This window comes from Syngnathus acus, chromosome 9, assembly GCF_901709675.1.
Source record: "Syngnathus acus chromosome 9, fSynAcu1.2, whole genome shotgun sequence".
Lineage (NCBI taxonomy): Eukaryota > Metazoa > Chordata > Actinopteri > Syngnathiformes > Syngnathidae > Syngnathus > Syngnathus acus.
Genome location: NC_051094.1, coordinates 6,230,810 through 6,253,040, shown reverse-complemented (window position 1 = coordinate 6,253,040; position 22,231 = coordinate 6,230,810). Strand labels below are relative to the sequence as shown.

At 43.4% G+C, this 22,231-nt stretch overlaps 1 protein-coding gene across 4 annotated transcripts; it reads right to left on the bottom strand.

Annotated features, from left to right (window-relative positions):
• Positions 1–308: 308 nt before the first annotated feature.
• On the bottom strand, positions 309–18,071 carry kcnip3a (Kv channel interacting protein 3a, calsenilin). 4 transcript variants are annotated; one of them, XM_037259595.1, is made up of 9 exons: positions 17,960–18,071; positions 12,901–13,075; positions 7,751–7,753; positions 2,062–2,186; positions 1,845–1,914; positions 1,598–1,776; positions 1,422–1,526; positions 1,265–1,327; positions 309–1,169 (listed from the first exon to the last, which is right to left on the bottom strand). In XM_037259595.1, the coding sequence occupies exons 1-9, from the start codon at positions 17,963–17,965 to the stop codon at positions 1,122–1,124; spliced, it is 774 nt and encodes a 257-aa protein (XP_037115490.1). In that variant the 5' UTR covers positions 17,966–18,071; the 3' UTR covers positions 309–1,121. The 4 variants fall into 4 exon arrangements, with proteins under 4 accessions (XP_037115490.1, XP_037115491.1, XP_037115492.1 ...); XM_037259596.1 differs by lacking the exon at positions 7,751–7,753 and having other exon boundaries at positions 17,960–18,070; XM_037259597.1 differs by lacking the exons at positions 7,751–7,753; positions 12,901–13,075; positions 17,960–18,071 and adding an exon at positions 6,529–7,619.
• Positions 18,072–22,231: the final 4,160 nt, after the last annotated feature.

The following is a 22,231-nucleotide window of genomic DNA, read 5'->3' as shown; positions in this document are numbered from 1 at the left end:
CTTCAAATTTCAATTGGCTCCTCCATGAAATCGAACAAAAAGCTGACATTTCACTCACATTAAACTGTCTCATTTGCTGTTTTTTTTAATAGCAGTGCAACATGGTGGGCTCCAAGAAATTCCAAACTAATGAACCCACACACATTCATCACCTTGAATATGTGAACAAAAGCTGTTAGATGTTGTGAGAGTTCTTCTCCTCTTCCTCCTGGTGAATGTCACACTTGTCCTGCGTTAAATAAGCTCATTACATGTAAATGATAGCCAAGAACTGGAGGGAAAATGTCCTGAACAATAAGACAATGACAGGCGAGGTCACAGCAGTCGACTGCATCTTTATTAACCCACGTCACAAAGGTCCGACTGTACTATTACACTGTGGCACTTAGTCAGCATGCGAGTAGATAGTGAAGAACCAACATAAAGCCTTCATTCAGCATATAAAAACCCACATTTACAGACCTCATTCTTCACAGTACTGCACAGACTCGCCCCATCCTACAATTTGAAATGTAACCTTCATTCAATACAAAAGAACACAACGCAATCTGCTTTAATTCTGTGAGGTGCTTTTGCTAAAAATCATCATCAAAGAGTAATATCACTTTATCCAGATTGATTTGGTTTCCAGCAGCCTTACATACACGATATATGTACAGAAATTTCCCCTCACATTGACACTTCTTAGTTTTCCAACCCACATAAACATGAAGTCATAGCACGAGCTAATTCCACGTGACAAACATGTTTTTTTCCCCTTTTTTAGTTTCCATCCTTTAGCGGGTGAGGACGTCCAAATGAAAGGAAACTGTGAAGCCTAAATCTTGTGTCTTTCATTTGGTGATGATCTCTTCTTTCACTTTGGTGACAAAAGTCTTTTTGGGGCTTTATTTGAGACACAGAAAAAGGTTGTGCAGTCTCTACAGGAAGCTCATGTCGTGTCCATTGTGGTCCTTTTCGGTGGCTGCGAGTGAGAAGAACTAAAAGAAGAAAAATCCTCTGTGTCTGAACTTACATGAAGTGCCAAAGGTGTCTTCTATTTGGTATTTCAGGAATGAGTGATGAGTGTGCTGTGTTTGTGTTCTGAATGAAAAAATACGCTCTTTGAGCAACCTGAAGCCTTAGATTACGTTCTCAAACAGCTGCATGGAGTTCATGATGTTCTCATCCTGGATGTAGAAAAGCCAAAAAAAAAGAATAAGATGGATGAAATTCACCACAATATAATCAAATATTATTATACATCCAGCCATTTTTTTTCTACCTTCTGACAGGTCTCGATGAATTCTTCAATGGTCACAACACCATCTCTGTTTCTGTCCATTTTCTGTAACATGGAATTAAGAAAGAAAGAGCACGGAGTCATAAAAGAAATATCTGGAGGATACGTGCGAATTTGCATATTTACGTCTGTTGACAACCTGGAAGAACTTGTCCACGTGCTCGGACGGAGCCTCATCTCGCACACATGGGTAAGTATACCTGCCCATCATGTCGTAGATGGACTTCATTATTGCCAGCATCTCCTGCGCAACACACAATTATTCCAATCCGGTCTTTCCGGATGATGTCATGTAATACTGAAGAATTGTACTACCTCTTTTGTGATGTAGCCATCTTTGTTGATGTCATATAGATTAAAAGCCCAGTTGAGCTTTTCTGTGACCGATCCTCGAAGCAGAACCGACAGGCCGATGACAAAGTCCTCAAAGCGGATCGAACCGTTCCGGTCGATATCAAAAGCGTTGAACAGGAAGTGAGCGTACGTGGTCGCGTCTGGAATGATAAAAAGGACGTTTCATTCTTTCATGTACGTTATCCAAAGTGAGGGAAGGAAAGCGCACCTCCTTGAGGAAAGAACTGAGAATAGATGGTCTTGAATGTCTCCTCATCAACCAACCCACTGGGACACTCCTGCCCGAGGGAATATGGGAAGAAAACAAAATATCGACTCAGTCAAAGCTGAACCATAATGAGGATGTCCTCCTAAATCACGTTAACTCAATATTGAAAAATGATTGATGACCAGTAAGATAGCTTTGGAACTGTGATCATACATACATTCTTGAAGCCTCTGTAGAGCGACTGAAGCTCCTTCCGGGTAAACTTGGTCTGAGTCTGAAGCTGGTCCAGACCCTCCGGCTGGTGACGCACCGTGGATAGCTCCAGATCGCTGTCGCTGCTGTCTGTGGGACGGAGAGAGAAAGAGAATGGGAGATGGAGTGATGCATGGTGAGGGGGGGGTGAAGGGAAAAGCTGGGTGGTGGGGAGGAGGATTTAGGGGGGCAGACATTGAGTGCGTGGATACAGGGCAGCATTCAGGGAGGGCCGGGGAGGGGGTCAAACATTTAGAAAGCAGCTCGAGTCTTCACGAGCAAAACGGCAGGAAAAATAAGGTTGTTGTACTTTCTTAATGGTGGTGGAAATGTCACCAGACATTTTCTGCTTGGTTTGTTTTCAAACACAATCAGTCGGTTGCCAGTTCACACACACTAAGAGAAAGCACCGCATGGTCAGGAGAAATCATGAGGAAATGATAGGAAAAGGGGCAGAGGCAAGGAATTTTCCCCACCATCGTTTCCATACTCACCATCTTTAGACAGAGAGAAGAGAGGAAGAAGTGCAGACGCCAAAATGGAGGGCAAGAAAGCACATGGTGGACAGTGGGGGGAGTGAGGAAGGAACAAAACAAAAGAAATCAGGTCAGATTGGACAGTCAAGATTTTTGTATGACGAAAGCAGAGCGGAACCACTTTCAACGTCTCGTGACCAAACCCAGAAAACCGTACCGTTAGGGTAAGTCAACATCTTGTTAGCATCTTGCCAAACTTCAAACATCTAAGCGCTAAGAGTTTCTTCTTGGCTGACCTGCTTCCTTCTGGCGATCCATTTCTAACAAAACAACCTTCCTCAGTGATCTCATCTAATATTACTCATTATTGCCTAAGAAACATCCAGACTTTCAATCTTGAGGCTCACCTCAGACCAAAAGTTCGGAAGAGTTTTACGATACTTTACAGACACTTCAAGTGATTTCTTTTCTCAAGCTACTTTATAGAATTCGTTGAAAATGAGAAAATCACACAACAATTCAAGCCGAGTTGTGCACAAGCGTTGAATTCCCTCACCGGTTTCGGTGATGTCGATGAGGCCCAGCAAGTGCATCAGTTTGAGGAACATGATGACCAGGCAGACGATGCCCACCGTCTGCAGGCCCTCCGTCTCCCACCGAACGCTCATCCTGCCCTCGTCTTCCAACTTTCCGTCCACGGTCGCGTGCGTCAGTTGCTATGCGCTCAGGAACGTAGCGCTCGGATCCGTGTCCGCATCTTGTCACTGCGCTCGTCACTCTCTGCCTGTCACACTTCTTCCCAGCGGTGTCTCTTTTTAGCTCGCTGCCTCTGCCATGTTAATTGACTGGCCTTTTTTTTTTCTTGCCGCTCCCTCCTTTCTTTTCTTCTGCCTTCTCTTTTCCGTTCGGAGTAACAGAAAGTCGCGGTGGTCCGAATGCCCTCGTTCAAGATGACATAAATGGCACTTTTTAATTGCTTGTATACAAATTGTCAGCTCTTTGGTGTCGTCGGCCCTCTTATTAAGTATGAAATTAAACAAGCAAGTAAATGTTTGTCATCCGAAAATGGGCTTCGGAGCTAGCCGTTCTGAATTTCTGTTCCACCGAGATTTTCTTACCATGACTTGGGAGCTAGACAGGGCAAAGGTCCAATGCCACTTTCAAGTGACTGCAGGACGGCACTGTCTGAAACACGGCTATGCAGAAGCACCTCGTACTTTTCCTCACTCTGGGCTCTGCTCAACAAGTGGAAGCTGCTCTCCTCTGATCGTCATGGCAACAAAAGCGACTGGCCCAGCAAATATGGAGCCATGTGAAATTGGGTTATTTCAGCAAAACAAGAAATAGGGGGCTTAAAACACACTATAGATTTGATATACTTTTACTTCTAAAGCGCTCAATATATACAGTTGAGATGAGTTATACTTGCGATATTTTAGCAACACATCAAATACATCTTATTGATGCAAAAAAAATAAAAGCATAAAATATCTCCTTTATTATTAGTGGATCCAAATCATTTTATTACAATTACTGATAATAAGAGGGAAAGGTTTAAAGCACTTACAAGGTGATGGAAAAAAAAAAAAAGGCACTCTGGCATCCACTCATGACCGTCAATTGCTTATGTCACAGTGCTGCACAACATCTCACACTCTTCTGCTATAAAAGTGTTCATTCCGCTCACACTTGAACTATTTTACAAGCCATCAATATTTCTTTGTTTTTCCAAAACCGTCTTAAGGATTTGAGACGATGCTACGAAGTGACAGCCAAGCAGCCTTTGAGTCAGATGTCAACAATGTGACCTCAATCAAGTTGTCCCACTTCTCCAATTGTTCCACTGTCTCCTTTGGGATGCTCACAAGGATTCGGCAGCACAAGTAGTCTACTCAGTGGAGTCCTGACACATTCACGAGGTAATGAAAAGGGAACAGAGAACGCGCATTCCCTCGGGTTCTGTTACACTTGTTCAAAGCATCACAGGGGCCGAGAACATGGCTCTTTGACTCCCTCTAGCGGACAACGCGCAAATAACAGCTACAAAAAGTTGCACATTACATGCGTCCATTTCTTTTCTTTTAATGGAGCAGAAGAAATTCATTTTAGTTTCATCGTGATTGGAACCAATTCACTACAAAAACTAAATACATCCAAAGGATAATTGTATTTTCTGCTTACATGTAATTTTGAGTTTACATTGCCAAAATAAGAAAAATTAAACTTGTTTGGAGATATTCTAATGTACCTAATAAAGTGGCCAATACAATATATTGACATTCCCCTTGTATACTGTCATGACATCCAATGTGTGTGATTAAACAACTTAATTATAAGTATGTCTGCCTGTTAATTCTGAGGTTTAGCATTTAAATCTCTCAGCTCTGGCCTTCCTGTGCGGAGTTAGCATGTTCTCCATGCTTACGTGGGTTTCCTTCAAAACATATGTGCCCTGCAATTGACTGGCGACCAGCCTAGGCTGTAAGTCAGCTGAGATAAGCACCCCGTGAAAAACGAGGCACGACAGAAAAACTCTATCCTCCAAGTAATCAGATCTTGCAACACCCAGACAAACGTGGAAACAAGGAAATGAGTGGTCAGTAATGCGGTAAAAATATCAATTGCTGCTATCAGTACAGCTGGAAACATAAAGCTATATTGGCATCGATGTCGCCCAAAAATAGAGCAGAACTGGACCGAACCCAAACTTGACATTGGAGTTCAGAAGACCAGACTGAAACAGTAATAAAGCTTACATCTTTGCTCACTGGCCTGTCATAAATGCTCAGGAAGCTTCTATTGGCTTTATCATTTCATCATGGTGCCAAAATAAAAGTCGTACAATTTGCTGATGTACTTTCAAAACAAAGCAATGACGACAACCGGAGTCTCGGTTGGGATACGATGACGTCAGCACGAACGAGGAGCACGGTGAGACACGTGATGTAACTTTTTGGGTGCGACTGATGGATGATCAATGCCCTTCAGAGACCCGGAGGAGTTCTACGGGTTCCATATTTAGGCGGCCTCAGAGAAAACCTGCTCAATAGCGCATGTATAATTGATGCGAGGTAATGCTAAACCGGGGTGTATCACTACAGGCTTTGGGGAAGCGGGGCTATCTGAGGGCTGATGCGATTGAAAGGAGTGATGAATAATAAAAGAAAAGAACATTACTGGGCCTTTTGCGGAATTTATGCTGAGCAGTATTACAAACACTAATGCAGCCTTTCCGCTGTTATTGTCTTGGCATGTTGACTGTGAGCCACTCTGACCCAAAGACCACATCAAGAAGACTAACGTGCATAATATGAACCTAGAACTCAGCTCAGGGAGCAACTAGTTCTCATACAATGTAGTACCACCTGAAAAAATACTGGAGTCTGAATTTTAAAATACAGTTGCTTGCTTGGCCATGATGTTCATCAAAAAGTGGACGAGAGGAAGAGCTACTGATTGGTTCAGGGTGTCCCGAGCCTACTACCTAAAATCCGTTGGGATAGGCTCCAACAACCCTGCAAGCCTCGAGAGGATAAGTGGTTCAGAGGATGAATGGATGATTTAAAGGATTAACTCCACAAGTGTCTTTTTGGGGGGGGGGGGGGGGGGGGACTTTTTGTGACATCATCACAGACCAGAAAAGAGCAACAACGCCCTTAAACACGAAAAACAATGTTTACAAATGGTCTGATTGGTTGGCACAATACAAACAATCCGTCAATTTATTTCAGCCATCTTATTTTATTTTATTTTTTTAAATGAAACAAACAATAAACAGCAAAAGCTTTGTAATAACAAAATGTCCCCTGACGTTCACAAGTCTATTCCAGGATTTGTGCCAGTGTTCTCTTCTATTTTTTTTACAGCACTTTGTAGGTCAAATATTGTTTTGGCAGTAGGTAATATCCCAGAGATTCTGATACTGGAGAGGGCCCCCCCCCCAAATTGACCCTTACCTTCAAAAGAGGACATGGGTTCCAGTATGCCAAACTGCTTGAGAACTGTCATGAAGAGAATGATAACCACGCCGATGGCAAACAGCTCCATGCCTTGTATATCCATGATGGCGCGGGTCGGGTCTTAGAAAAGGAAGGCCGAGCCGACCCGGGTGGGCGCGGGCCGGGCCGCCTGGCAAACGAGCGTTCTCACCGGAGCTTAGCCAGGGAATCAGTCTGACAGGTGGGAGACTGCATGGAATTGCGTCCGAGACGCGGCGAGAAGCGGGCCAACAAGCTGCTTGTAATGTCAACAGTGATGCTGGAGTGGAAACAACATATATGGAAAACCTCCCTCTGTGGATCCGGGAGGCGAGACGGGGCTCATTTATTACCGCATTAAAGGAAATGTTTCAAATCACTTTCCTCCAGATTCCTGCTCACCCTCTTCAAGCAGTTATTATCAGTCCTCATGTTATGGCTTTGCACTAAATCACATGATGGTTTCGGCTAAGGATGTTTTCGAGGAAAAGTACAAACAATTTGCGGGGCGCCCACCCCCCCTCCACCCATGGTCCTCACAACTTGGGGATCCAGTTCTTTTCCATTAGGTGGGAGAAAGTCCAGCTCCGTGCAACGACGGCGGCTTTGTCATCCATATGACACAATTAAAAATAAATCACCAAATCATATGCGGCAGAGGCATGAAGCCAAAAGAGAATGGAACACAGCCTGCTTCAACAGCTGCTGCTCATTGCACTTCTGAGGCAATCTTGATAGGACATCAAAAGTTCAATGGAAAATTAGAAAATGAGCCAAGAATCAAGTTCAGTGTCCTGCCCCTGCTTCGGATCTTGATTGACAAATCCCCAAATGTATCCAATAATTCAACTTCGATTTAAGGCTCGTCCACTTCTGGACACATCCGAATTAAAATCCAAACTCCGGATCTGGAAGCACTTGAAAGCGGGTAAAGTCCCTCAGAAGGATGTCCTGTGAATGTGCACCTCGAGCTATGAAAGCAAACTGCCCCGTGCATTTTATACCTCCGGCTATCCCTATTCTATCCCCTGCGGTCTCACCCTCCTCCGCCTTCTCCTCCTCCTCTTCCTCCTTTCTCTCCATCTGATATGCGTTACAGCCCCGAACACACCGCCCACTCCCTGCATCTCCACCGTCATTCCATAACTTTGGTCAACCGCACACTTTTAACCCCCCCCCCCCCCCCCCCACACACACACACCATCTTTACTCCCACCACTTACAATTTTGTGACCTGTAGCGACAAAACAATCTTTCTTGCAAAATAAATATTCAATAGCCAGCTACAAGGGATAAAATATTATAAGTGTGTTAAAAAAAAATAAAAAATCTGATCACTCCGCACTTGCTAATGCATCACTTGGATTGCTTGTGTGCGTGTGTGTGTGTTAATGCACTGATTTGGTTGACGAAATGAGACCAAAAAAAATGGAGGCCAGAGTCAGCAAGATCAATATCCTTGTGGTCAGAAATTGGTGGGGAGCTCCCCGGCACGTTTACTCTTTTTTAAATCTCTACTACTTTGCACTTAGACAGTAAAAATAGTACCAAACATGACCATCATGCATCGTTTCCAGCAATGGTGCATCACACGTTGTCAATAATTGTCAATCAGTAAACGAGTGTGTGCGCCATAAGGCTTTGTGCGTCATCCCCTCCCTCAAGGTCAAATTTAGATTCTTGATTCGCACTTGAGAGAAGCAAAGTGGATCAAGTGACGGGTGGGCACCTGCACACACCCTGAAGCTTAATGTACGTACATACTGTTGCTTTACAAGTGACGTTCCGTGTGTGTGTGTGTGTGTGTGTGTGTGTGTGTGTGTGTGTAGCCATTAGGACACTAACAGGTTTTTAAAAGGAAGGCTGTCCTCTGCCTGCTGACACAAGAGTCAGGAACGGCTCATAGAAATTGCATTACGTCTCAGCGCAAAAGTAAAATCCAAAGCATCGAACTTCTCACCTCCAACCGCCCTCGGTCTTTAAATCCACTACAAACATCTTGTCAAACGTTGTATGTAATTGCTACCAGTTGGGCTTCGATCCATGAGGATCAATGTTGCTGTCTCTAATACACGGCACAAATAATACAAGGTCTTTTTTCTTTTTTTTTTTTAACTCAAAAACGTGTATGCTTCACTGCTCCGTTTTGACAGAGCCAACGAGAGCCGATTCCTACCTGAGCGATGGTACCTTGCTGCACCGTGTCCACAGTGAGAAAGACAGCTGGGCCGCGAAAGACGCCTGCGGGCCTCCACGGAGAGAGCAGCCATCACAGCTCCCATAATGCCCAAAAACAGCACAACTTACTTTAAGCTGAGTTACTCGGAGACAAGTTTGAAGCGCAGAGATGGTAATCTTAACGCGACGGACGAGCGGCCAGGGAAGACTCAAAGCCCCAAAGTGAGAAAGTCACCCGGGACAAAACGTCAAATAGGCTGCACACACACTCTCAGTTGGTGGGACCACATTTGAAAATCTGTTTGAGCGAGGGATGGGACGGCCATACGCAGCTTGCGACCTTTTACATCACAGGGCCGCCCGCGTGCCTCCACCATGCGTTTGAGGCCGTCTCTGGAACTTCCCCTCGTTTGAACCCCTGCACACTGCCTCCTCATTACACTCTGATGAAATACAGTCGAAGGAAATTCCAGAAATTTGCAGTTATTCGTCCCACCATGCCTTAATTATTCCCTGGGTGTGTCATCGATTAAAAAAAAAAAGCATTGCAAACCAATTAATTATCAATGCCACTCCTCTAGCTTTACCAGTGACTACAACATGATAACAGTCTAGCCGACGTCGATTGACTTATGACGTCGTTGATCATTTTCAGCACACTGTAACAATCTTTTTTTGCGCCATGGATTGATTCCACGTAAATTACAGTGCACGTTGAATCAATGTTGTGCTTATATTTTATAAACCTGCCTCCAACTGTGTTGCTTACTTTCTAACATAACTCTTGCTTAATGAGCATCCAAGTATCTTTACACTTAGTGACAATGAGAATAATGAGGACAAAAAAAACTATTGGAAGCTGCTAATACAGTTCAACTGTTTAGTCCCATTCACAGAGGGGTAACAATTATTCGTTGACCAAACAGCAACATGTCTACATAAAAAAGTCAGGTAATCTCTGCAGTGACTAAATATATTTGTCATCGCTTGTGCTTGCTTACCACTTAGATGTATTACTTTTCCAGTACAACATAATCAGTCACGATGCAGTGGATCGCAAGTATTTATAGTACAATCATTGACACACAATATGGATGACTGTAAGGCGATCATTAGTTACCGGCGGTGAATCGATACGCCTGACCGCCCACTCCATTGCTTGTTGCTTATTAAAGTTGAACCAGCTGCCGAGCGCGACCGAACAACAACAAAGCTGGGATTGCATCATCAACAACAGTTGATCTCTCTTTGCATCCAAACAAGGAAATTACTCCAGTGGACAGTGTCGTTACATGTTTGCACAGCCTCAAGGTCATTTTTGGAGGCTTTGGGGTGTGAGTAATAATCCAAAAATAGTAGACAGTGACACACCTTACCCACAAATTTAACCATACGATATCCTGCAGTCTTCATGAACACAGTACAGTATTCATGTCTCGCTATGAGCAAAAATATAGTGTTGTGATGGCTCTGAACGCATGTAATACCTACTCTGAACACAAGGGGGAGGTAGAGGACTGAAAACAGCAACATAAAAACAGATCAGGGTTCAGAGCTTTTTTTTTTTTTTTCAAAGAATCTGACCTGACATTCTACTTTAGAAGAACAAAATCACTCCCAAGACACCCCAGACAAAAAAAATGATATTTTGATGGTCAGGTATAGAAAGCAGAGCAAGTTAACAGATTAGTGCAGATGTGGAGAGGCACCATTAAGGTGCAGTTCTAATTCAAACGGAGGCGGAACCACCCGACAGTTGCAAATAGGTTTAGCTTTTCAATCAATGATCATCGAAGGACAATGCAAGACAATCCGAAAAGGAAAGACTGGTACAAAATGGTAATAGAACCCATCGGGTCCTACGAGGTCATAGCATTCAAATAACATTTGGGGGGGGGGGGCTGCCCCTGCGATCCCCCCCCTCTAGCTCTGCCAGTGCATTTCCAGACATGCCAGCAGCGTTTCAGAACAGAAAAGCATTTTATATGCATGACAATTTTTTAAATCATTCAAATTTGGCACTTTTCTCTGTGGTGTATCAGATATTTTCACTTTGCAGGGAGTTTTTCCTATGGAAAATAAATAGTTTTAAAAAGCTTGGTGCCCTCTACAAAAAAAAAAAAAAAAAATCTTTTAAAATTGAGACTACCTTCACCAGGTGTCCCAGCGATGAAGCCCAGAAAGCAGCGCAGCATCTTGCCAATCGTCTCCTTGCAGGATGTCCTGCAGGAATTCATCCTTTTAAGCTTTGGGAGGGTTTGGGGATTTCCCCAGGACCCGGAATCGAATTTAGCAAGTCACCCTCAAGCCAGCAGGTAACATTTGGCTTCCCACCCTCAAACTGTTCACCCAGTTTTCCTGTAAGTGATGTACACTTTGTCCTCCTCCTGGACATCTTCCTCTCGTCCTCTCTCACTTGTCTCCTCTACTTGTGTCAAGTCACTCACGTGACATCGGGAGCGGGGCGGACATCCGGCTGCTGTCGCTTCAGCCTGAACTGGACTCAACCACATCCCCCATCTGTTGTAAGAATGTGCCAGCATGTCTCAACAACACGAGCTGCAGAAGATGAGAAGTTGATTTCAGAGAAGCCTTGCGGTCTTCCCATCTCTCTTCTCCAACTCTAACCCGACTCGTATTACATCCCATTGCTCCTGGCCCACTGATCTGGCTTCTCCATCAGGATGTGGAGCTCATTTCCAAACCACAGCTTCAAATGGGAGTTTTGCATGTGTGTGTGTGTGTTCCATTAATCCTGTCCCTAATGATTACAAGAGCCACCAAAAGACGCACATACTGAAACTGTTGATGTTATCAGCGAACCACGTAACAGGTTACATCCGGCACACCTGCACAATATGATGATGATTAATATACTGTACAACTGCAACCCGACAAGCTATTTCAACCGCACCGATATTGAGTGCAAACAGCTACTTCTGCCCCGACCCCCCCCCCCCCCCCCCTCCATTCAATACACATCTCCATCTCAATGCTGCTATTTTTAGCCGCTAGCCATTACGGTGGTGAGGACTCGCCTGAAAAACAATGCTGAATTCCCTCGGCACCCCTGGGAAGGAATCGCAGCCCGGCCGGCTGCACTTTCTCTCGCTGGGTGACTTGCGTGAGCGGCACTTGCAATCACAGCGGGGCTCTGTGTCGCTTTTCTCCTCAACGATTTGCTCACAGGAGGAACAAAAAGACCCAAAGGAGCCTTTAGTCAGAGGAAATGTTCACACTATGATTATAGATCCTGAGGTCTTGGCTTTTCACAGAGGTTCTGACTGGTGGTGGGCTACTTCAGGCAATATTTCCTTTTGGGATTTTTGTAATGAGTCAACTTTCCCTTCATGTTGTTCTGCTTTAGACAGCAAAAAGGTTGAGTGAATCAATAACACCTCTGCCAAGTTGTGCACTCCATTTTGTCTTAATTACGCCACAATGGGATCATTACTCAACACCACATTTGATCCAAAAATTAATCGTTAACTGCCTACTGCTCAAGTACTGCGACTCGAGTGAGGATAAGAAGATGGATGGACGGCACGTTTTGCTAGGCTGGCTGAATATCCAGAGCCATTTTCATGCAATGGCCAAACAACACAATATGAAACACTAATCATGCAGACATGCAGATTTTCTGGTTGAGTCGATTAGCTAATAAGGTTGTTTTCAGCTAAGCAGATGGTTAGTAATAAAGACACCAGGGAACTGTTGAGGAAAACAATCATAACATATCTCCTTTAAAATGGAGAAATGGGAATAGGAAGCATGAGAAAGTGCGTTCTTGGCACCACCAGGGGGACGCAGTGAGATAACTGAGCACTGGAGAGCAATTTAAGCAGCCTGCAAAGGCGGATGAAATCAACTGAGAGCCCTGACACTAAATTCCACCTTGTGAGTTTATGAGCAAATAAATGATGGAACAGGAAGTAGCAAGGGAGTGACTTTGATAAATGGGCATAGCAACTGAGTGATCCCGAGGTACTTGACTCTGAGGTGAGCTGAGCAACGTAATGAGTCGCTGCCCTCCCGGGAGAAGGCGGGAGGTCGGGAGAGGTTCGGCAAATCAAATATCGAATCCCTTGGAATACTTTTGCTCACAGTTGCGCAATCGGCTCTACCGAAAACAGCTCATCCACACACGCAAATTCAACCTGGCCTCTGGCTTACCTTTGTCCTGAGGCTGTGTGCTGGCGATGATCCATTTGACCAGGCAGCACTTCATCAGAGCTTTGCGAGAGAATCGCGGCTTCTGCCATTTTCCGGAATCTTTCCCTCGACCCGGGGCGGGCTCCACGCCGTTGGCATCTCCCAGTAAGCTGCCGTCAACTGCTTTACCATCAGCCTGTGGAGAATGTGGGGGAGGGATGAGGGAGAAACTTTCATTGATAAAAAAGTTCAACAATGTTTGGATCTTACTTGGCTATGTAAAATAATATTTCAATAACAGTACGATCCGATACAGCTCGACATGACTTTGACGTACAACCACAATCATCATCTCCTCATGTTTCTGGAGGCGAACTTTACAAAGTGTAATCAAAGCCACTGCTCAGCAGCATTATCACATGTCCTGAGCCGTTCAGTCATACATGTGTTGACACCTGACAGTAACATGCGTGTCCAGTGACCAAGCATGGGTCAAATATCACCTCCCATCTTTAATTGTAAACAAACCCGCATGGGGGCACATAAAAAAAAAAAAATGCCAAGAAGCTTTATTGCACCGCTGACTTCAGCAGAAATCAAATGTATGTACGAGTTTTTACGGAAGCATCTGCGCGGGTGAATGTGGTGAGCGCAGAACAAACAGCAGAGAAGAAAGCAAAACGGAACAGAAGGAGCTAGAGCGAGAACATGGGGGATTCCAACAGCCAATTGATCCCACGGGTGTACGGCCATGTCTTTGTGAGGAAGAGCGAGGGAGTGGAAGACAGAGAGGGAGAGAAAAAGCGAGGAGAGGGAGAGAAGGTCTGCCGGCAAGAACCCGAGTCAATTAGCATAATGAATCCCGGCCTTATCTGAGGATGCGAGCAAAGGACAAGCAGAGGACGATGGAGATATGGAAACGCTTGTTTCACATTCTCAAGCAAACAAAGGGATCAAGAATCAGTGTTACCGTTTTGCTTGCTTGGACAAGTTGACATTTTAATTAGTTAATCGCAAAGAGTACAACCTCGACAGTACTGCAATGCTGAAACAGTTTTTAAACACCTTTTGCTTCATTACTGAAGATTGATTAGTTAAAGATTTTGTTGACATTTTGGTGAAACTTAAGCCGAAGTTATCACTGACTTGACTGCTATTTTTACAGCGGGTGTCCCTTTTATTTTTGCGCCACGGAGCAGTTTCGCAGAAAAAACATTATGACTGACAGGCATAGAAACAAATTAAAATACAACTCATTATTATGCTAATTATAATTATGGAATGGAATCCTGCGCATGTTTCTCTTCAACAATCACCTGTTCTCATCCAGTTCTAGAGCAAAGCTTGCTGTAAAAGATAAATAAAAATAAATAAAATTAATTAAATAATAAATAAAATAGAATAAAAAAAATACAGTACTATTTATACTATGCGATTCGAACAATCTATAATCTTGTCAAAACACTGTTAAGTACACAGAGCACACATTAGTCCAACATTCATTCATTTATTCCCTCATCAACAGAGTTCCAGCCCAGAGGAGCAAAAAAGCCGAGAATGAATCCGGCTGTGACGCGTCTTTAGTGAGGAATATTCCCCACACTAACAGCTGCAAGCAGACATTGTTTTAAACGGAGGGAAATTCTTTACCACATTAGCGGCATATTCACGCGCCGCTGAGCACGATTGTTAACACACTGCTCAGCGAGGACCTTCACTCACGTAATGTGTTCTTGCATGGCCTTGGTCACATGCATTACCGTACCAACCAGTGAATCCAAAAATCCTTTGTGCAGTCAACATCACATTGATGCATAAAATAAATTCACATGTATAAAGATGCTGGAGAAATGTATTTTTTCTTTACATCATGGCATGACGTCAGAGCCTCTTTTTTTAAATGTTACGTAAGGCACATATGGAAATCTTATTCAGATTGATTAGTATTCATGCTAATTTGCACATCACATGAGAAAAAAAAATCTTTTAATGTCCCTCAAGGGGAAATTCCATTTTACGCCCAGCCCACCACACACACACACACACACACACACACGATAGTAAGCAATTTCCATATTCCTCAAAGTCTTGAGCATTTAATCCCAAGCAGAAGGCCTCAGACGCATTGACAAGTGCAAGATTTGTAAGATAAAATGCAAATTTGAATTGACGGATAGCGGAAAGGAAGGCAGATAAGAGTCTTGTTGAAGCTGAACTGAACTTGAATGTGGCGGCGGTGACAGAGGAGGTTGGGAAAGAGCGTTAATGAAGAGGGAAGTGATGTAAAGAGTGAGGGACATTCGTGCACCAGCGCTTCCATTAATAAAAGATGCCTTATTAACATCCAGCGGGTCCGAGGCGGATTCCACATCACTCATGCTCCACTTGTGTCTTTTGGATCACGTTATCAACTTCAAAATATAGATAGAATCATGTACAGTTGCGCAAGACTCAAACCGATCCCCTCTCATCGGTTTACTGAGATTGCCGAGATTGGTCATGTGATGCTTGTAAGCTGAGCCGTGATTGTTGTTATTTGAGCCCCGAGCAACTGTGAAGTCATTTTCTAATGGGGAATACGCTAGAGAAAACTTCTGATTGTATTGCTCAATCTTCTGAGAATAAACCCCAAGGTTAATTGTCTGAATTCAAACAGCAGCATTGTTGTTGGTATATTTTTTTTGTGCAGTCTAGCAGTGAAGCGATAGCAGCCCCTTTAATAAATAATAGTTTAACAGATGCTTGATGCTCATTAAAGGCAAACTGGACACTGAAATTATGCTGCATAAATTAGTGAGCAGCACAACAACCTGACGAAATCTCACTAGCTGGTACAACAAATATAATATTATACAAGAACTTATATTTGCAGTCTTGTATTGCCTTTAATTGTCTCGTTCAAGTGCAACCCAACGTAATGGTCATATAATAATTGACGATGCAAAAAAAAAAAAGAGAAAATTGAAAGCACATGTTGATATTGGAGAGCCGATACTATTTGTGTGCGGACAGCTTGCGCTCTCTGTCACTGTGGCTGTCAGTGCGGATCAGAAAGGGAGGAGAAAGACTTTGTCCATATGGAAGCCAAGCTGTGCGTGCGTGTGTGTGTGAGAGAAAGGATACTACAGTATATTGACAAGTGAGGAGGAAGAATTAATCCTCTCGGGGAGCCCTCAGGGCGATAGAGGAGCCATGTTTCAATTATCCGCTCCCCCTCACTGCAGAAAATGTGTGCACATCGCACCGTGTCATCGAGGGATGTCACTCGTCTTGTTTGAACCGCATCGACCGCTCACAACTGTGACGTGTAAGACCGTCAGCGCGTGAATTGATTTGAGATTGATATTTTTAAAGCTGCTGTTGTTGTTTTTTTGGACTCGAGGGATGATAACACCTCTCAATGCTATGGGAGATTCATTTGTTTCCGTATGTGCGTGCCAAAGCACTAAACACTCACAATAAAGACAACTGAACTTCCTTTTTAAAAAAAAAAAAAAAAAAAAAGCTGCTCAGTGTCCGGTCAAATGGCGTTGAACTTGTGACAGAGGCGTTTGATGGCCGAGCTTGGGTACGGTTACGGCCTGTTAAAAAATTCAATGAGTCTAAGCTTACGAATCACACCACCTATTGAACAGGTAGCTCCGCCAGACAATATAGGAGGTGCGCTTGTGTCGTGAGGACACAATTTACGGTGGAGTCTTTCAAATTAGCTGTAAAATGTTTCACCGAGGTTAGGGTGTGTGTGCTTGTATGTGTGTTTGGCATCAATACTGGTCGGCAGAATTGTGTGCGACTGCTCCAAATTGGTGTAGTGCTCTGCTGTACACTTAACTCCCTTCAAGACAAAGTCCAGCATACAAACAAGTCTGAAAGCACTTAACAGAATGCATAAAGAGGGCTGCAAAAAAAAAAACTGACAATGGGGCAGCATTTGAAGACTCCAATTATTTTCTTAATTTAATGTTCTATGTGCTCGTCTAAAGATGCTATTCTGATCCTTTGGGCTTTGCATGCTACCTGAATGGCTAATATTCCATCAGGGTAAAATTCCATATTTCTTTATGCTTGGATCTTAAAAATAACAGAAAATAGAAATGATTAAAACGATTGCAGCTATTGTTTGTGCTCTTTGTGGGCGCTGTCACAAAATGTGACATGTCGTTGTCAGCAAATTGTTCATTGTAAACATTTGGCAACGGGGCACATGGCTGACTTATTTGAATTATTTCGGGACTACGATCTGCCTGTTTGGCTCAGCAAATTGGACTTTTATCAGGCTAACACACACGCGGGCACACAGCAGATGTAAGAGGATGAACTCGAGGTCGGCTCTTTGAGGGCTTATAAAATAGAAGCACATTTGATGACAATGGGCTCGTAGCGGGTCTACGTTCAGTTTCATTTACACAGACGCATTAACTGAGAACAAAAACGCTCTGCAGTCTGCTAAGCGGGCCGAAGAAGAAAGTGCATCCATCCCTCCACTTGATGATCATCAATTACTGGAAAAGCTCCTCCTCATCACGCCGCTCTTATTCCCACAACTGAGCAATGCCGATATGAGGCGTGCATTCAATATTTGACCTCAGATAAATGTCATTTGCATGTCTTATCAGTGGCTCGTCTCCAATGTTGGCTACCGGGTCACTTTTTGATGGCCCGGAGCGCGGACGCTTTAATGAGCAATTCCCCTTGCAAAGGTGTTGAAAGTCACTTTCACTTCGCTGATTTGTGGACGAGACAATCTGCCGTTTATAGATTTTTGAGTAAAACCCAACGAGGAGAGAGGAAAGTGAAGAAGAGGACGAGGAGGAGTGTGAAGTGGGAGAGGAAGATGCCAAGTGACACTTGCTGGAGAAGCGTCTGCGGGGTTCGAGTGCAGCGGCGGCAACCGTCATCGGCCGAGCTATTACATAACTTCAGCTCGCAAGTCATCACAAGGCTCACTTTAAAAATAACAAGTGCTGAAGAACCGTGCAACAAGCACCTTGACTATGTTTTATTTTACTTGTATCCTGAACAAAACTAAAGCTGTACTTCCATTTTTTTTCTGGATTAAATCTATTGAAAGTCAACTTACTTGCATGATGCTTGTTCGCGGCGCTCCTTCTCGGCGCGCACCTCAACCTCCGAATGACGTGCCAGCGGAGTGGATGCGAAGGAATGCCACCCAGTACACCACAGAGAGAGAGTGCAAGAGAGAGAGAGCGAGAGAGAGAGAGAGAGAGAGAGAGAGAGGGTGCATGTGTGGATTTTCATCAGCGGGAGCCTAATGACGCAGAAATGTGGAGTCAACAGGCGGTCTGCGGTTACAACGTGCAAAGCTCTATAACATCACTTGGAGAGGTTTCGCACCACTACACATGATCAGATTGGAAAAGAAGCAGACTGTGGAAAATGTGTGTGTGTGTGTGTGTGTGTGTGTTGGACACACAATACAACTACCAGAACTATAAATATATCTGAGTGAATTCATTGGCTAAAACGGTGCAGCAATTACAGCTTCGAGAAATAGAAATGCTGATGCTACTGTATGTTGCAACAATGTGCAACTGACGGGAACAATAAATTCTATAAAAAACAAAAAAAATAATGCACTTCATTTCCATCTTTGGCACACTTGAAAGACCGGCGGTGATGAATATAATGATGCGTTCAACGTCCCGATTTGTGTTCCAATAGATGAAAGCGGGTGTTGGGTAGTGCTTAAAAAGCAGACAGCGCTTGAAGGCAACAACGTACGCTCATATGCTCTTCTCTCCTCTGTGATCAATGCAGACAATTTCAGCATGTCAGCGAGAGGGTGACTTTACACGCGTGTGTGTGTTTTGTATTAAATTACAGTATGCGACTGCCATGAGAGCGAGGGGTACAGAAATGCAATTAATGCACTCCTGAAGGTTTTTTTTTGTACTCAATGAAGAACTTGATCCATTTAGATGACCTTGGCTGAGATGTAAAGTAGTAATCAAGCCAGGTCAAGCCCGCTCACACGTTCCATTGATTGAATAATGAACAGGCGAGATATGTAAATAGCCGCCATGATCAATGAGGAAATACCGCCTGTCAAACTAAAACAGCTTCCTGTTAGGTGCGAAAAGCTCCCGATGTATTTCCCGAAGGAGCGCTTGCGCGCGCCTAGAGTTTGACTAATGTTATTTTTGTTGAAAAAGTGAGGATGCAGACATTAATGAGATTTTCCCGAATATAAAATTATTCATCCTTCCTAATCGTTAATGCAAAACAAGATAGCTCAAAAAGTGCTGATAAATACTGAAATAGAGTAAATACAGATCATTTGTATAATATTGTCGTCAATATCAAACGATTAAATTGTCCCGAGTTTGCAAGTAGGAAGCTGACGCACATTTGTAGTTGCAAATAAGGATATAAGACCGTGATGTGTTCAGGAAAAAGCTTCAAGAAGTTTCCTCTCAAGTATTATCCTTTAATCATCTTTTGCAAAATTTGTAGTTTGCTGTCTTTTTTGCCTCTGTGACCTCTTGCTTTATCTTTGCCTCGGTGGCTTTTCCTCTTCCCAAAAAGGAACACACAAATACAAATACTGACTGAAGCACACTATTTTCTGTTTTACTAAAAAAAATTTAAAAAAAAATGCAAATACGTTTAAGCAAGGAAGGAGATGAAGACATACACTCACGAGGCAATTAATCATATGAAGCTGTATATTTTGCCTTAGCATTATAACACTCAGGTATAATTATTAATCATGATAATATGATAATATATCATATGATTATAGATAAGTAGAGCACAACTCTTTTTTTCCAAAGTATGTATCAAACTGGTAGTCCTTCGCAATAGCCAGTAGCCAAGAAGTAGCTCACATTAGTTAGTCAAACAATCTTCCCTTTTGCTACTGTAAACAAACAAGCAGACTCTGCTTAAAGCATGTTACATCGAAGTGTGTGTGTATGTGCGAGCGTGCGTGTGTGTTGATGATGAAAGAACGGTCAAAGCCTGCCTGCTTCCTGCTGGGCGTCAGGGTGGAGTTCCCCCAATGAAGCTGGAATGATGCTCATCTGCTCCCACTTCTGGAAGAATAAGCAGAACACACATAATGAGGTGCACGTCAAATAACACACGCATGTAAAACGCACGTACACTGCAGCAAGCATCTTGAGGATAATTCACCCCTGAGATGGATTTCATGTTTCTATGGAGAAGATTGTCTATTTTTAGGAGAGATATAAATAGATCTTTGTGTCGCTCCGAGGCTTGCATCGCATGTCTCGATGTGCCCGAGCGTGCTTTACGGATTCTCTTCCCTCTTTGTGGCTGATGATTCATTGGATGATAAATCAATGCTAGATGAAAGTACAAGGAGTGACTGATTAGCACACAGAGTGATCAGAATTACCAGCCTGTGAAAAATGGACGACGTTACATGTGATCAGCGGGGTTTTGGAGAATGGACGCAAAATAACCAAAGGGGGCAACGGTGGCTTATTATGGAGGCAGGGACCAACTTTGTAGCCGTGGAAACTGTTGCTAAGGAGCCAACTGTGGCATTCCCAGACACAAAGGGACAATTGTACACGGTGGTCACAATATTAGGCACACCTCTGCAGATTGGATGACAAGAGTGTTGTCAAAAAAATGTCTGCCTTTATAAAGTTTTATCAACGATAATTAGATTAAGCACTGGTGGTGCCTTTTTGATTCGTTCAGTGAGTACACTTGAAAACAGTTAACTTTTTGGAACACTTTAAATAATGGAATGGTTGCACTTTGACAGTCCTAATAAAAATACAAATGTTATCTAATTACATTCTGTGGGCTGTTTGCTCAAATAAAGGTGCTAGAATCAGATGCTTAAAATTAACTTGTACAGTACGTGTGACCATTTTCAGCATCATCGACTTGGCAATGAAAAAGAGCCATTAAGGCATCGTTTAAATCACACGTCTAACATTTGTCCTGAACGTATAAATTAACTTGAGGTGATCCTCATCCTCCTCTTCCTTGACTTTTCGGCGTGAAACCGAAAGTGGGGATGAGGAGGCCATGTCATTATCATGCTAATGCAGGTGGGGATGACTTTGACATGAGGAGCACGGTCACAGATACACGTGTGCCTGATGTGAGGCTTGCAGAGTCAAATCAAAGCGAGCTGTTGGAGGGGGGGGGGCCGGGGGATGATTAAATGAAGGGAATCCCTTTATAACCTGACACCAGGAATATTTGATCGCGTGCGTGTATGTCGCTGCCATGTGCCTTTGAGCATCAATAATCCATGCAGCCGCCAGCAGAGCTCCGCCGGCTTATGTAAGAGTGTCACAGGTCTGGAAAGCAGGGATGGAGCCACCCTAACCCACCGCTACCGCTGTTAAAAAAGACACTCCTCCTTCTCATCATGTAACCGATGAGTCTCGAAATGGGCTCACTCCCAATTAGTAATTTAACCAAGCGCACACGTCCAACATTGAAAGACAACCTCCAAAGTTCACTCACACGCGGTTGCCATCGATGCATCACGGCACCGATGATGTCATTTCAAAGGCTCTACTTTTGTCTAAATGGCGCTTGTGTGTCAAACAGTTTATAATAACAACACACAATGATTGTATTGTTTTGCAAAATGTCTCAAAGATTTTGCATTTTTGAAATGGTAGTATTCTTGGGGTTTTTTTGGCATGTGGAAAAAGCTACTCCTTAAACAAGAGAACGTTGACTTTCAACACATACCGACAGTTTGCATCCTTCTTATCTCCCGGACTAAAATCCCCTGCCACTGTAAAGCAATTTAAAGGCAGGACAGATAGAGAAGAAAAAAAGATGGAGGAGGGCAAGGGCACGATAACAAGCTGGAGATCAGGTGATAGGAATAGAACAGGTCAGCTGAGAGTTCCACATAACACGAATTCAACTGTTTGACCTTATGTTCATAAAACATTTACTTTAGTGCACTTTATGACCTCTTCATTAAAGAAACAGCTTGCACGCACAAATTAATTATATGAGCAATTACCCTTGCGAAGTGGTGAAGAGATTAGTGTTAACCCATTCGTCAAGGAACGAAGCACATTTCATAACCTGAGTTCAATTTGGATCCCGCATTGCTTAAAATGACGCAGCAGGAGCACGTGACACCACCACCCAAAATCGTGCAATCCTTTCAACGTTCTAGCATGTGTCACAGCTGACTTGTAGAGTTTGCTCGGGGATTTGCGCCACCTTGTGGCTACTTGCCCGGTCATGTGATACAAACAAAAGATCATTCATTTATTTTTTACGAAAAGTACCTAAACAGGTTTGAAAACAAACAGTTCTTAAGGATGACAGTCAAATGTTTTGAACTTCAAAGTTAAATACAACTAAACCGTACTTA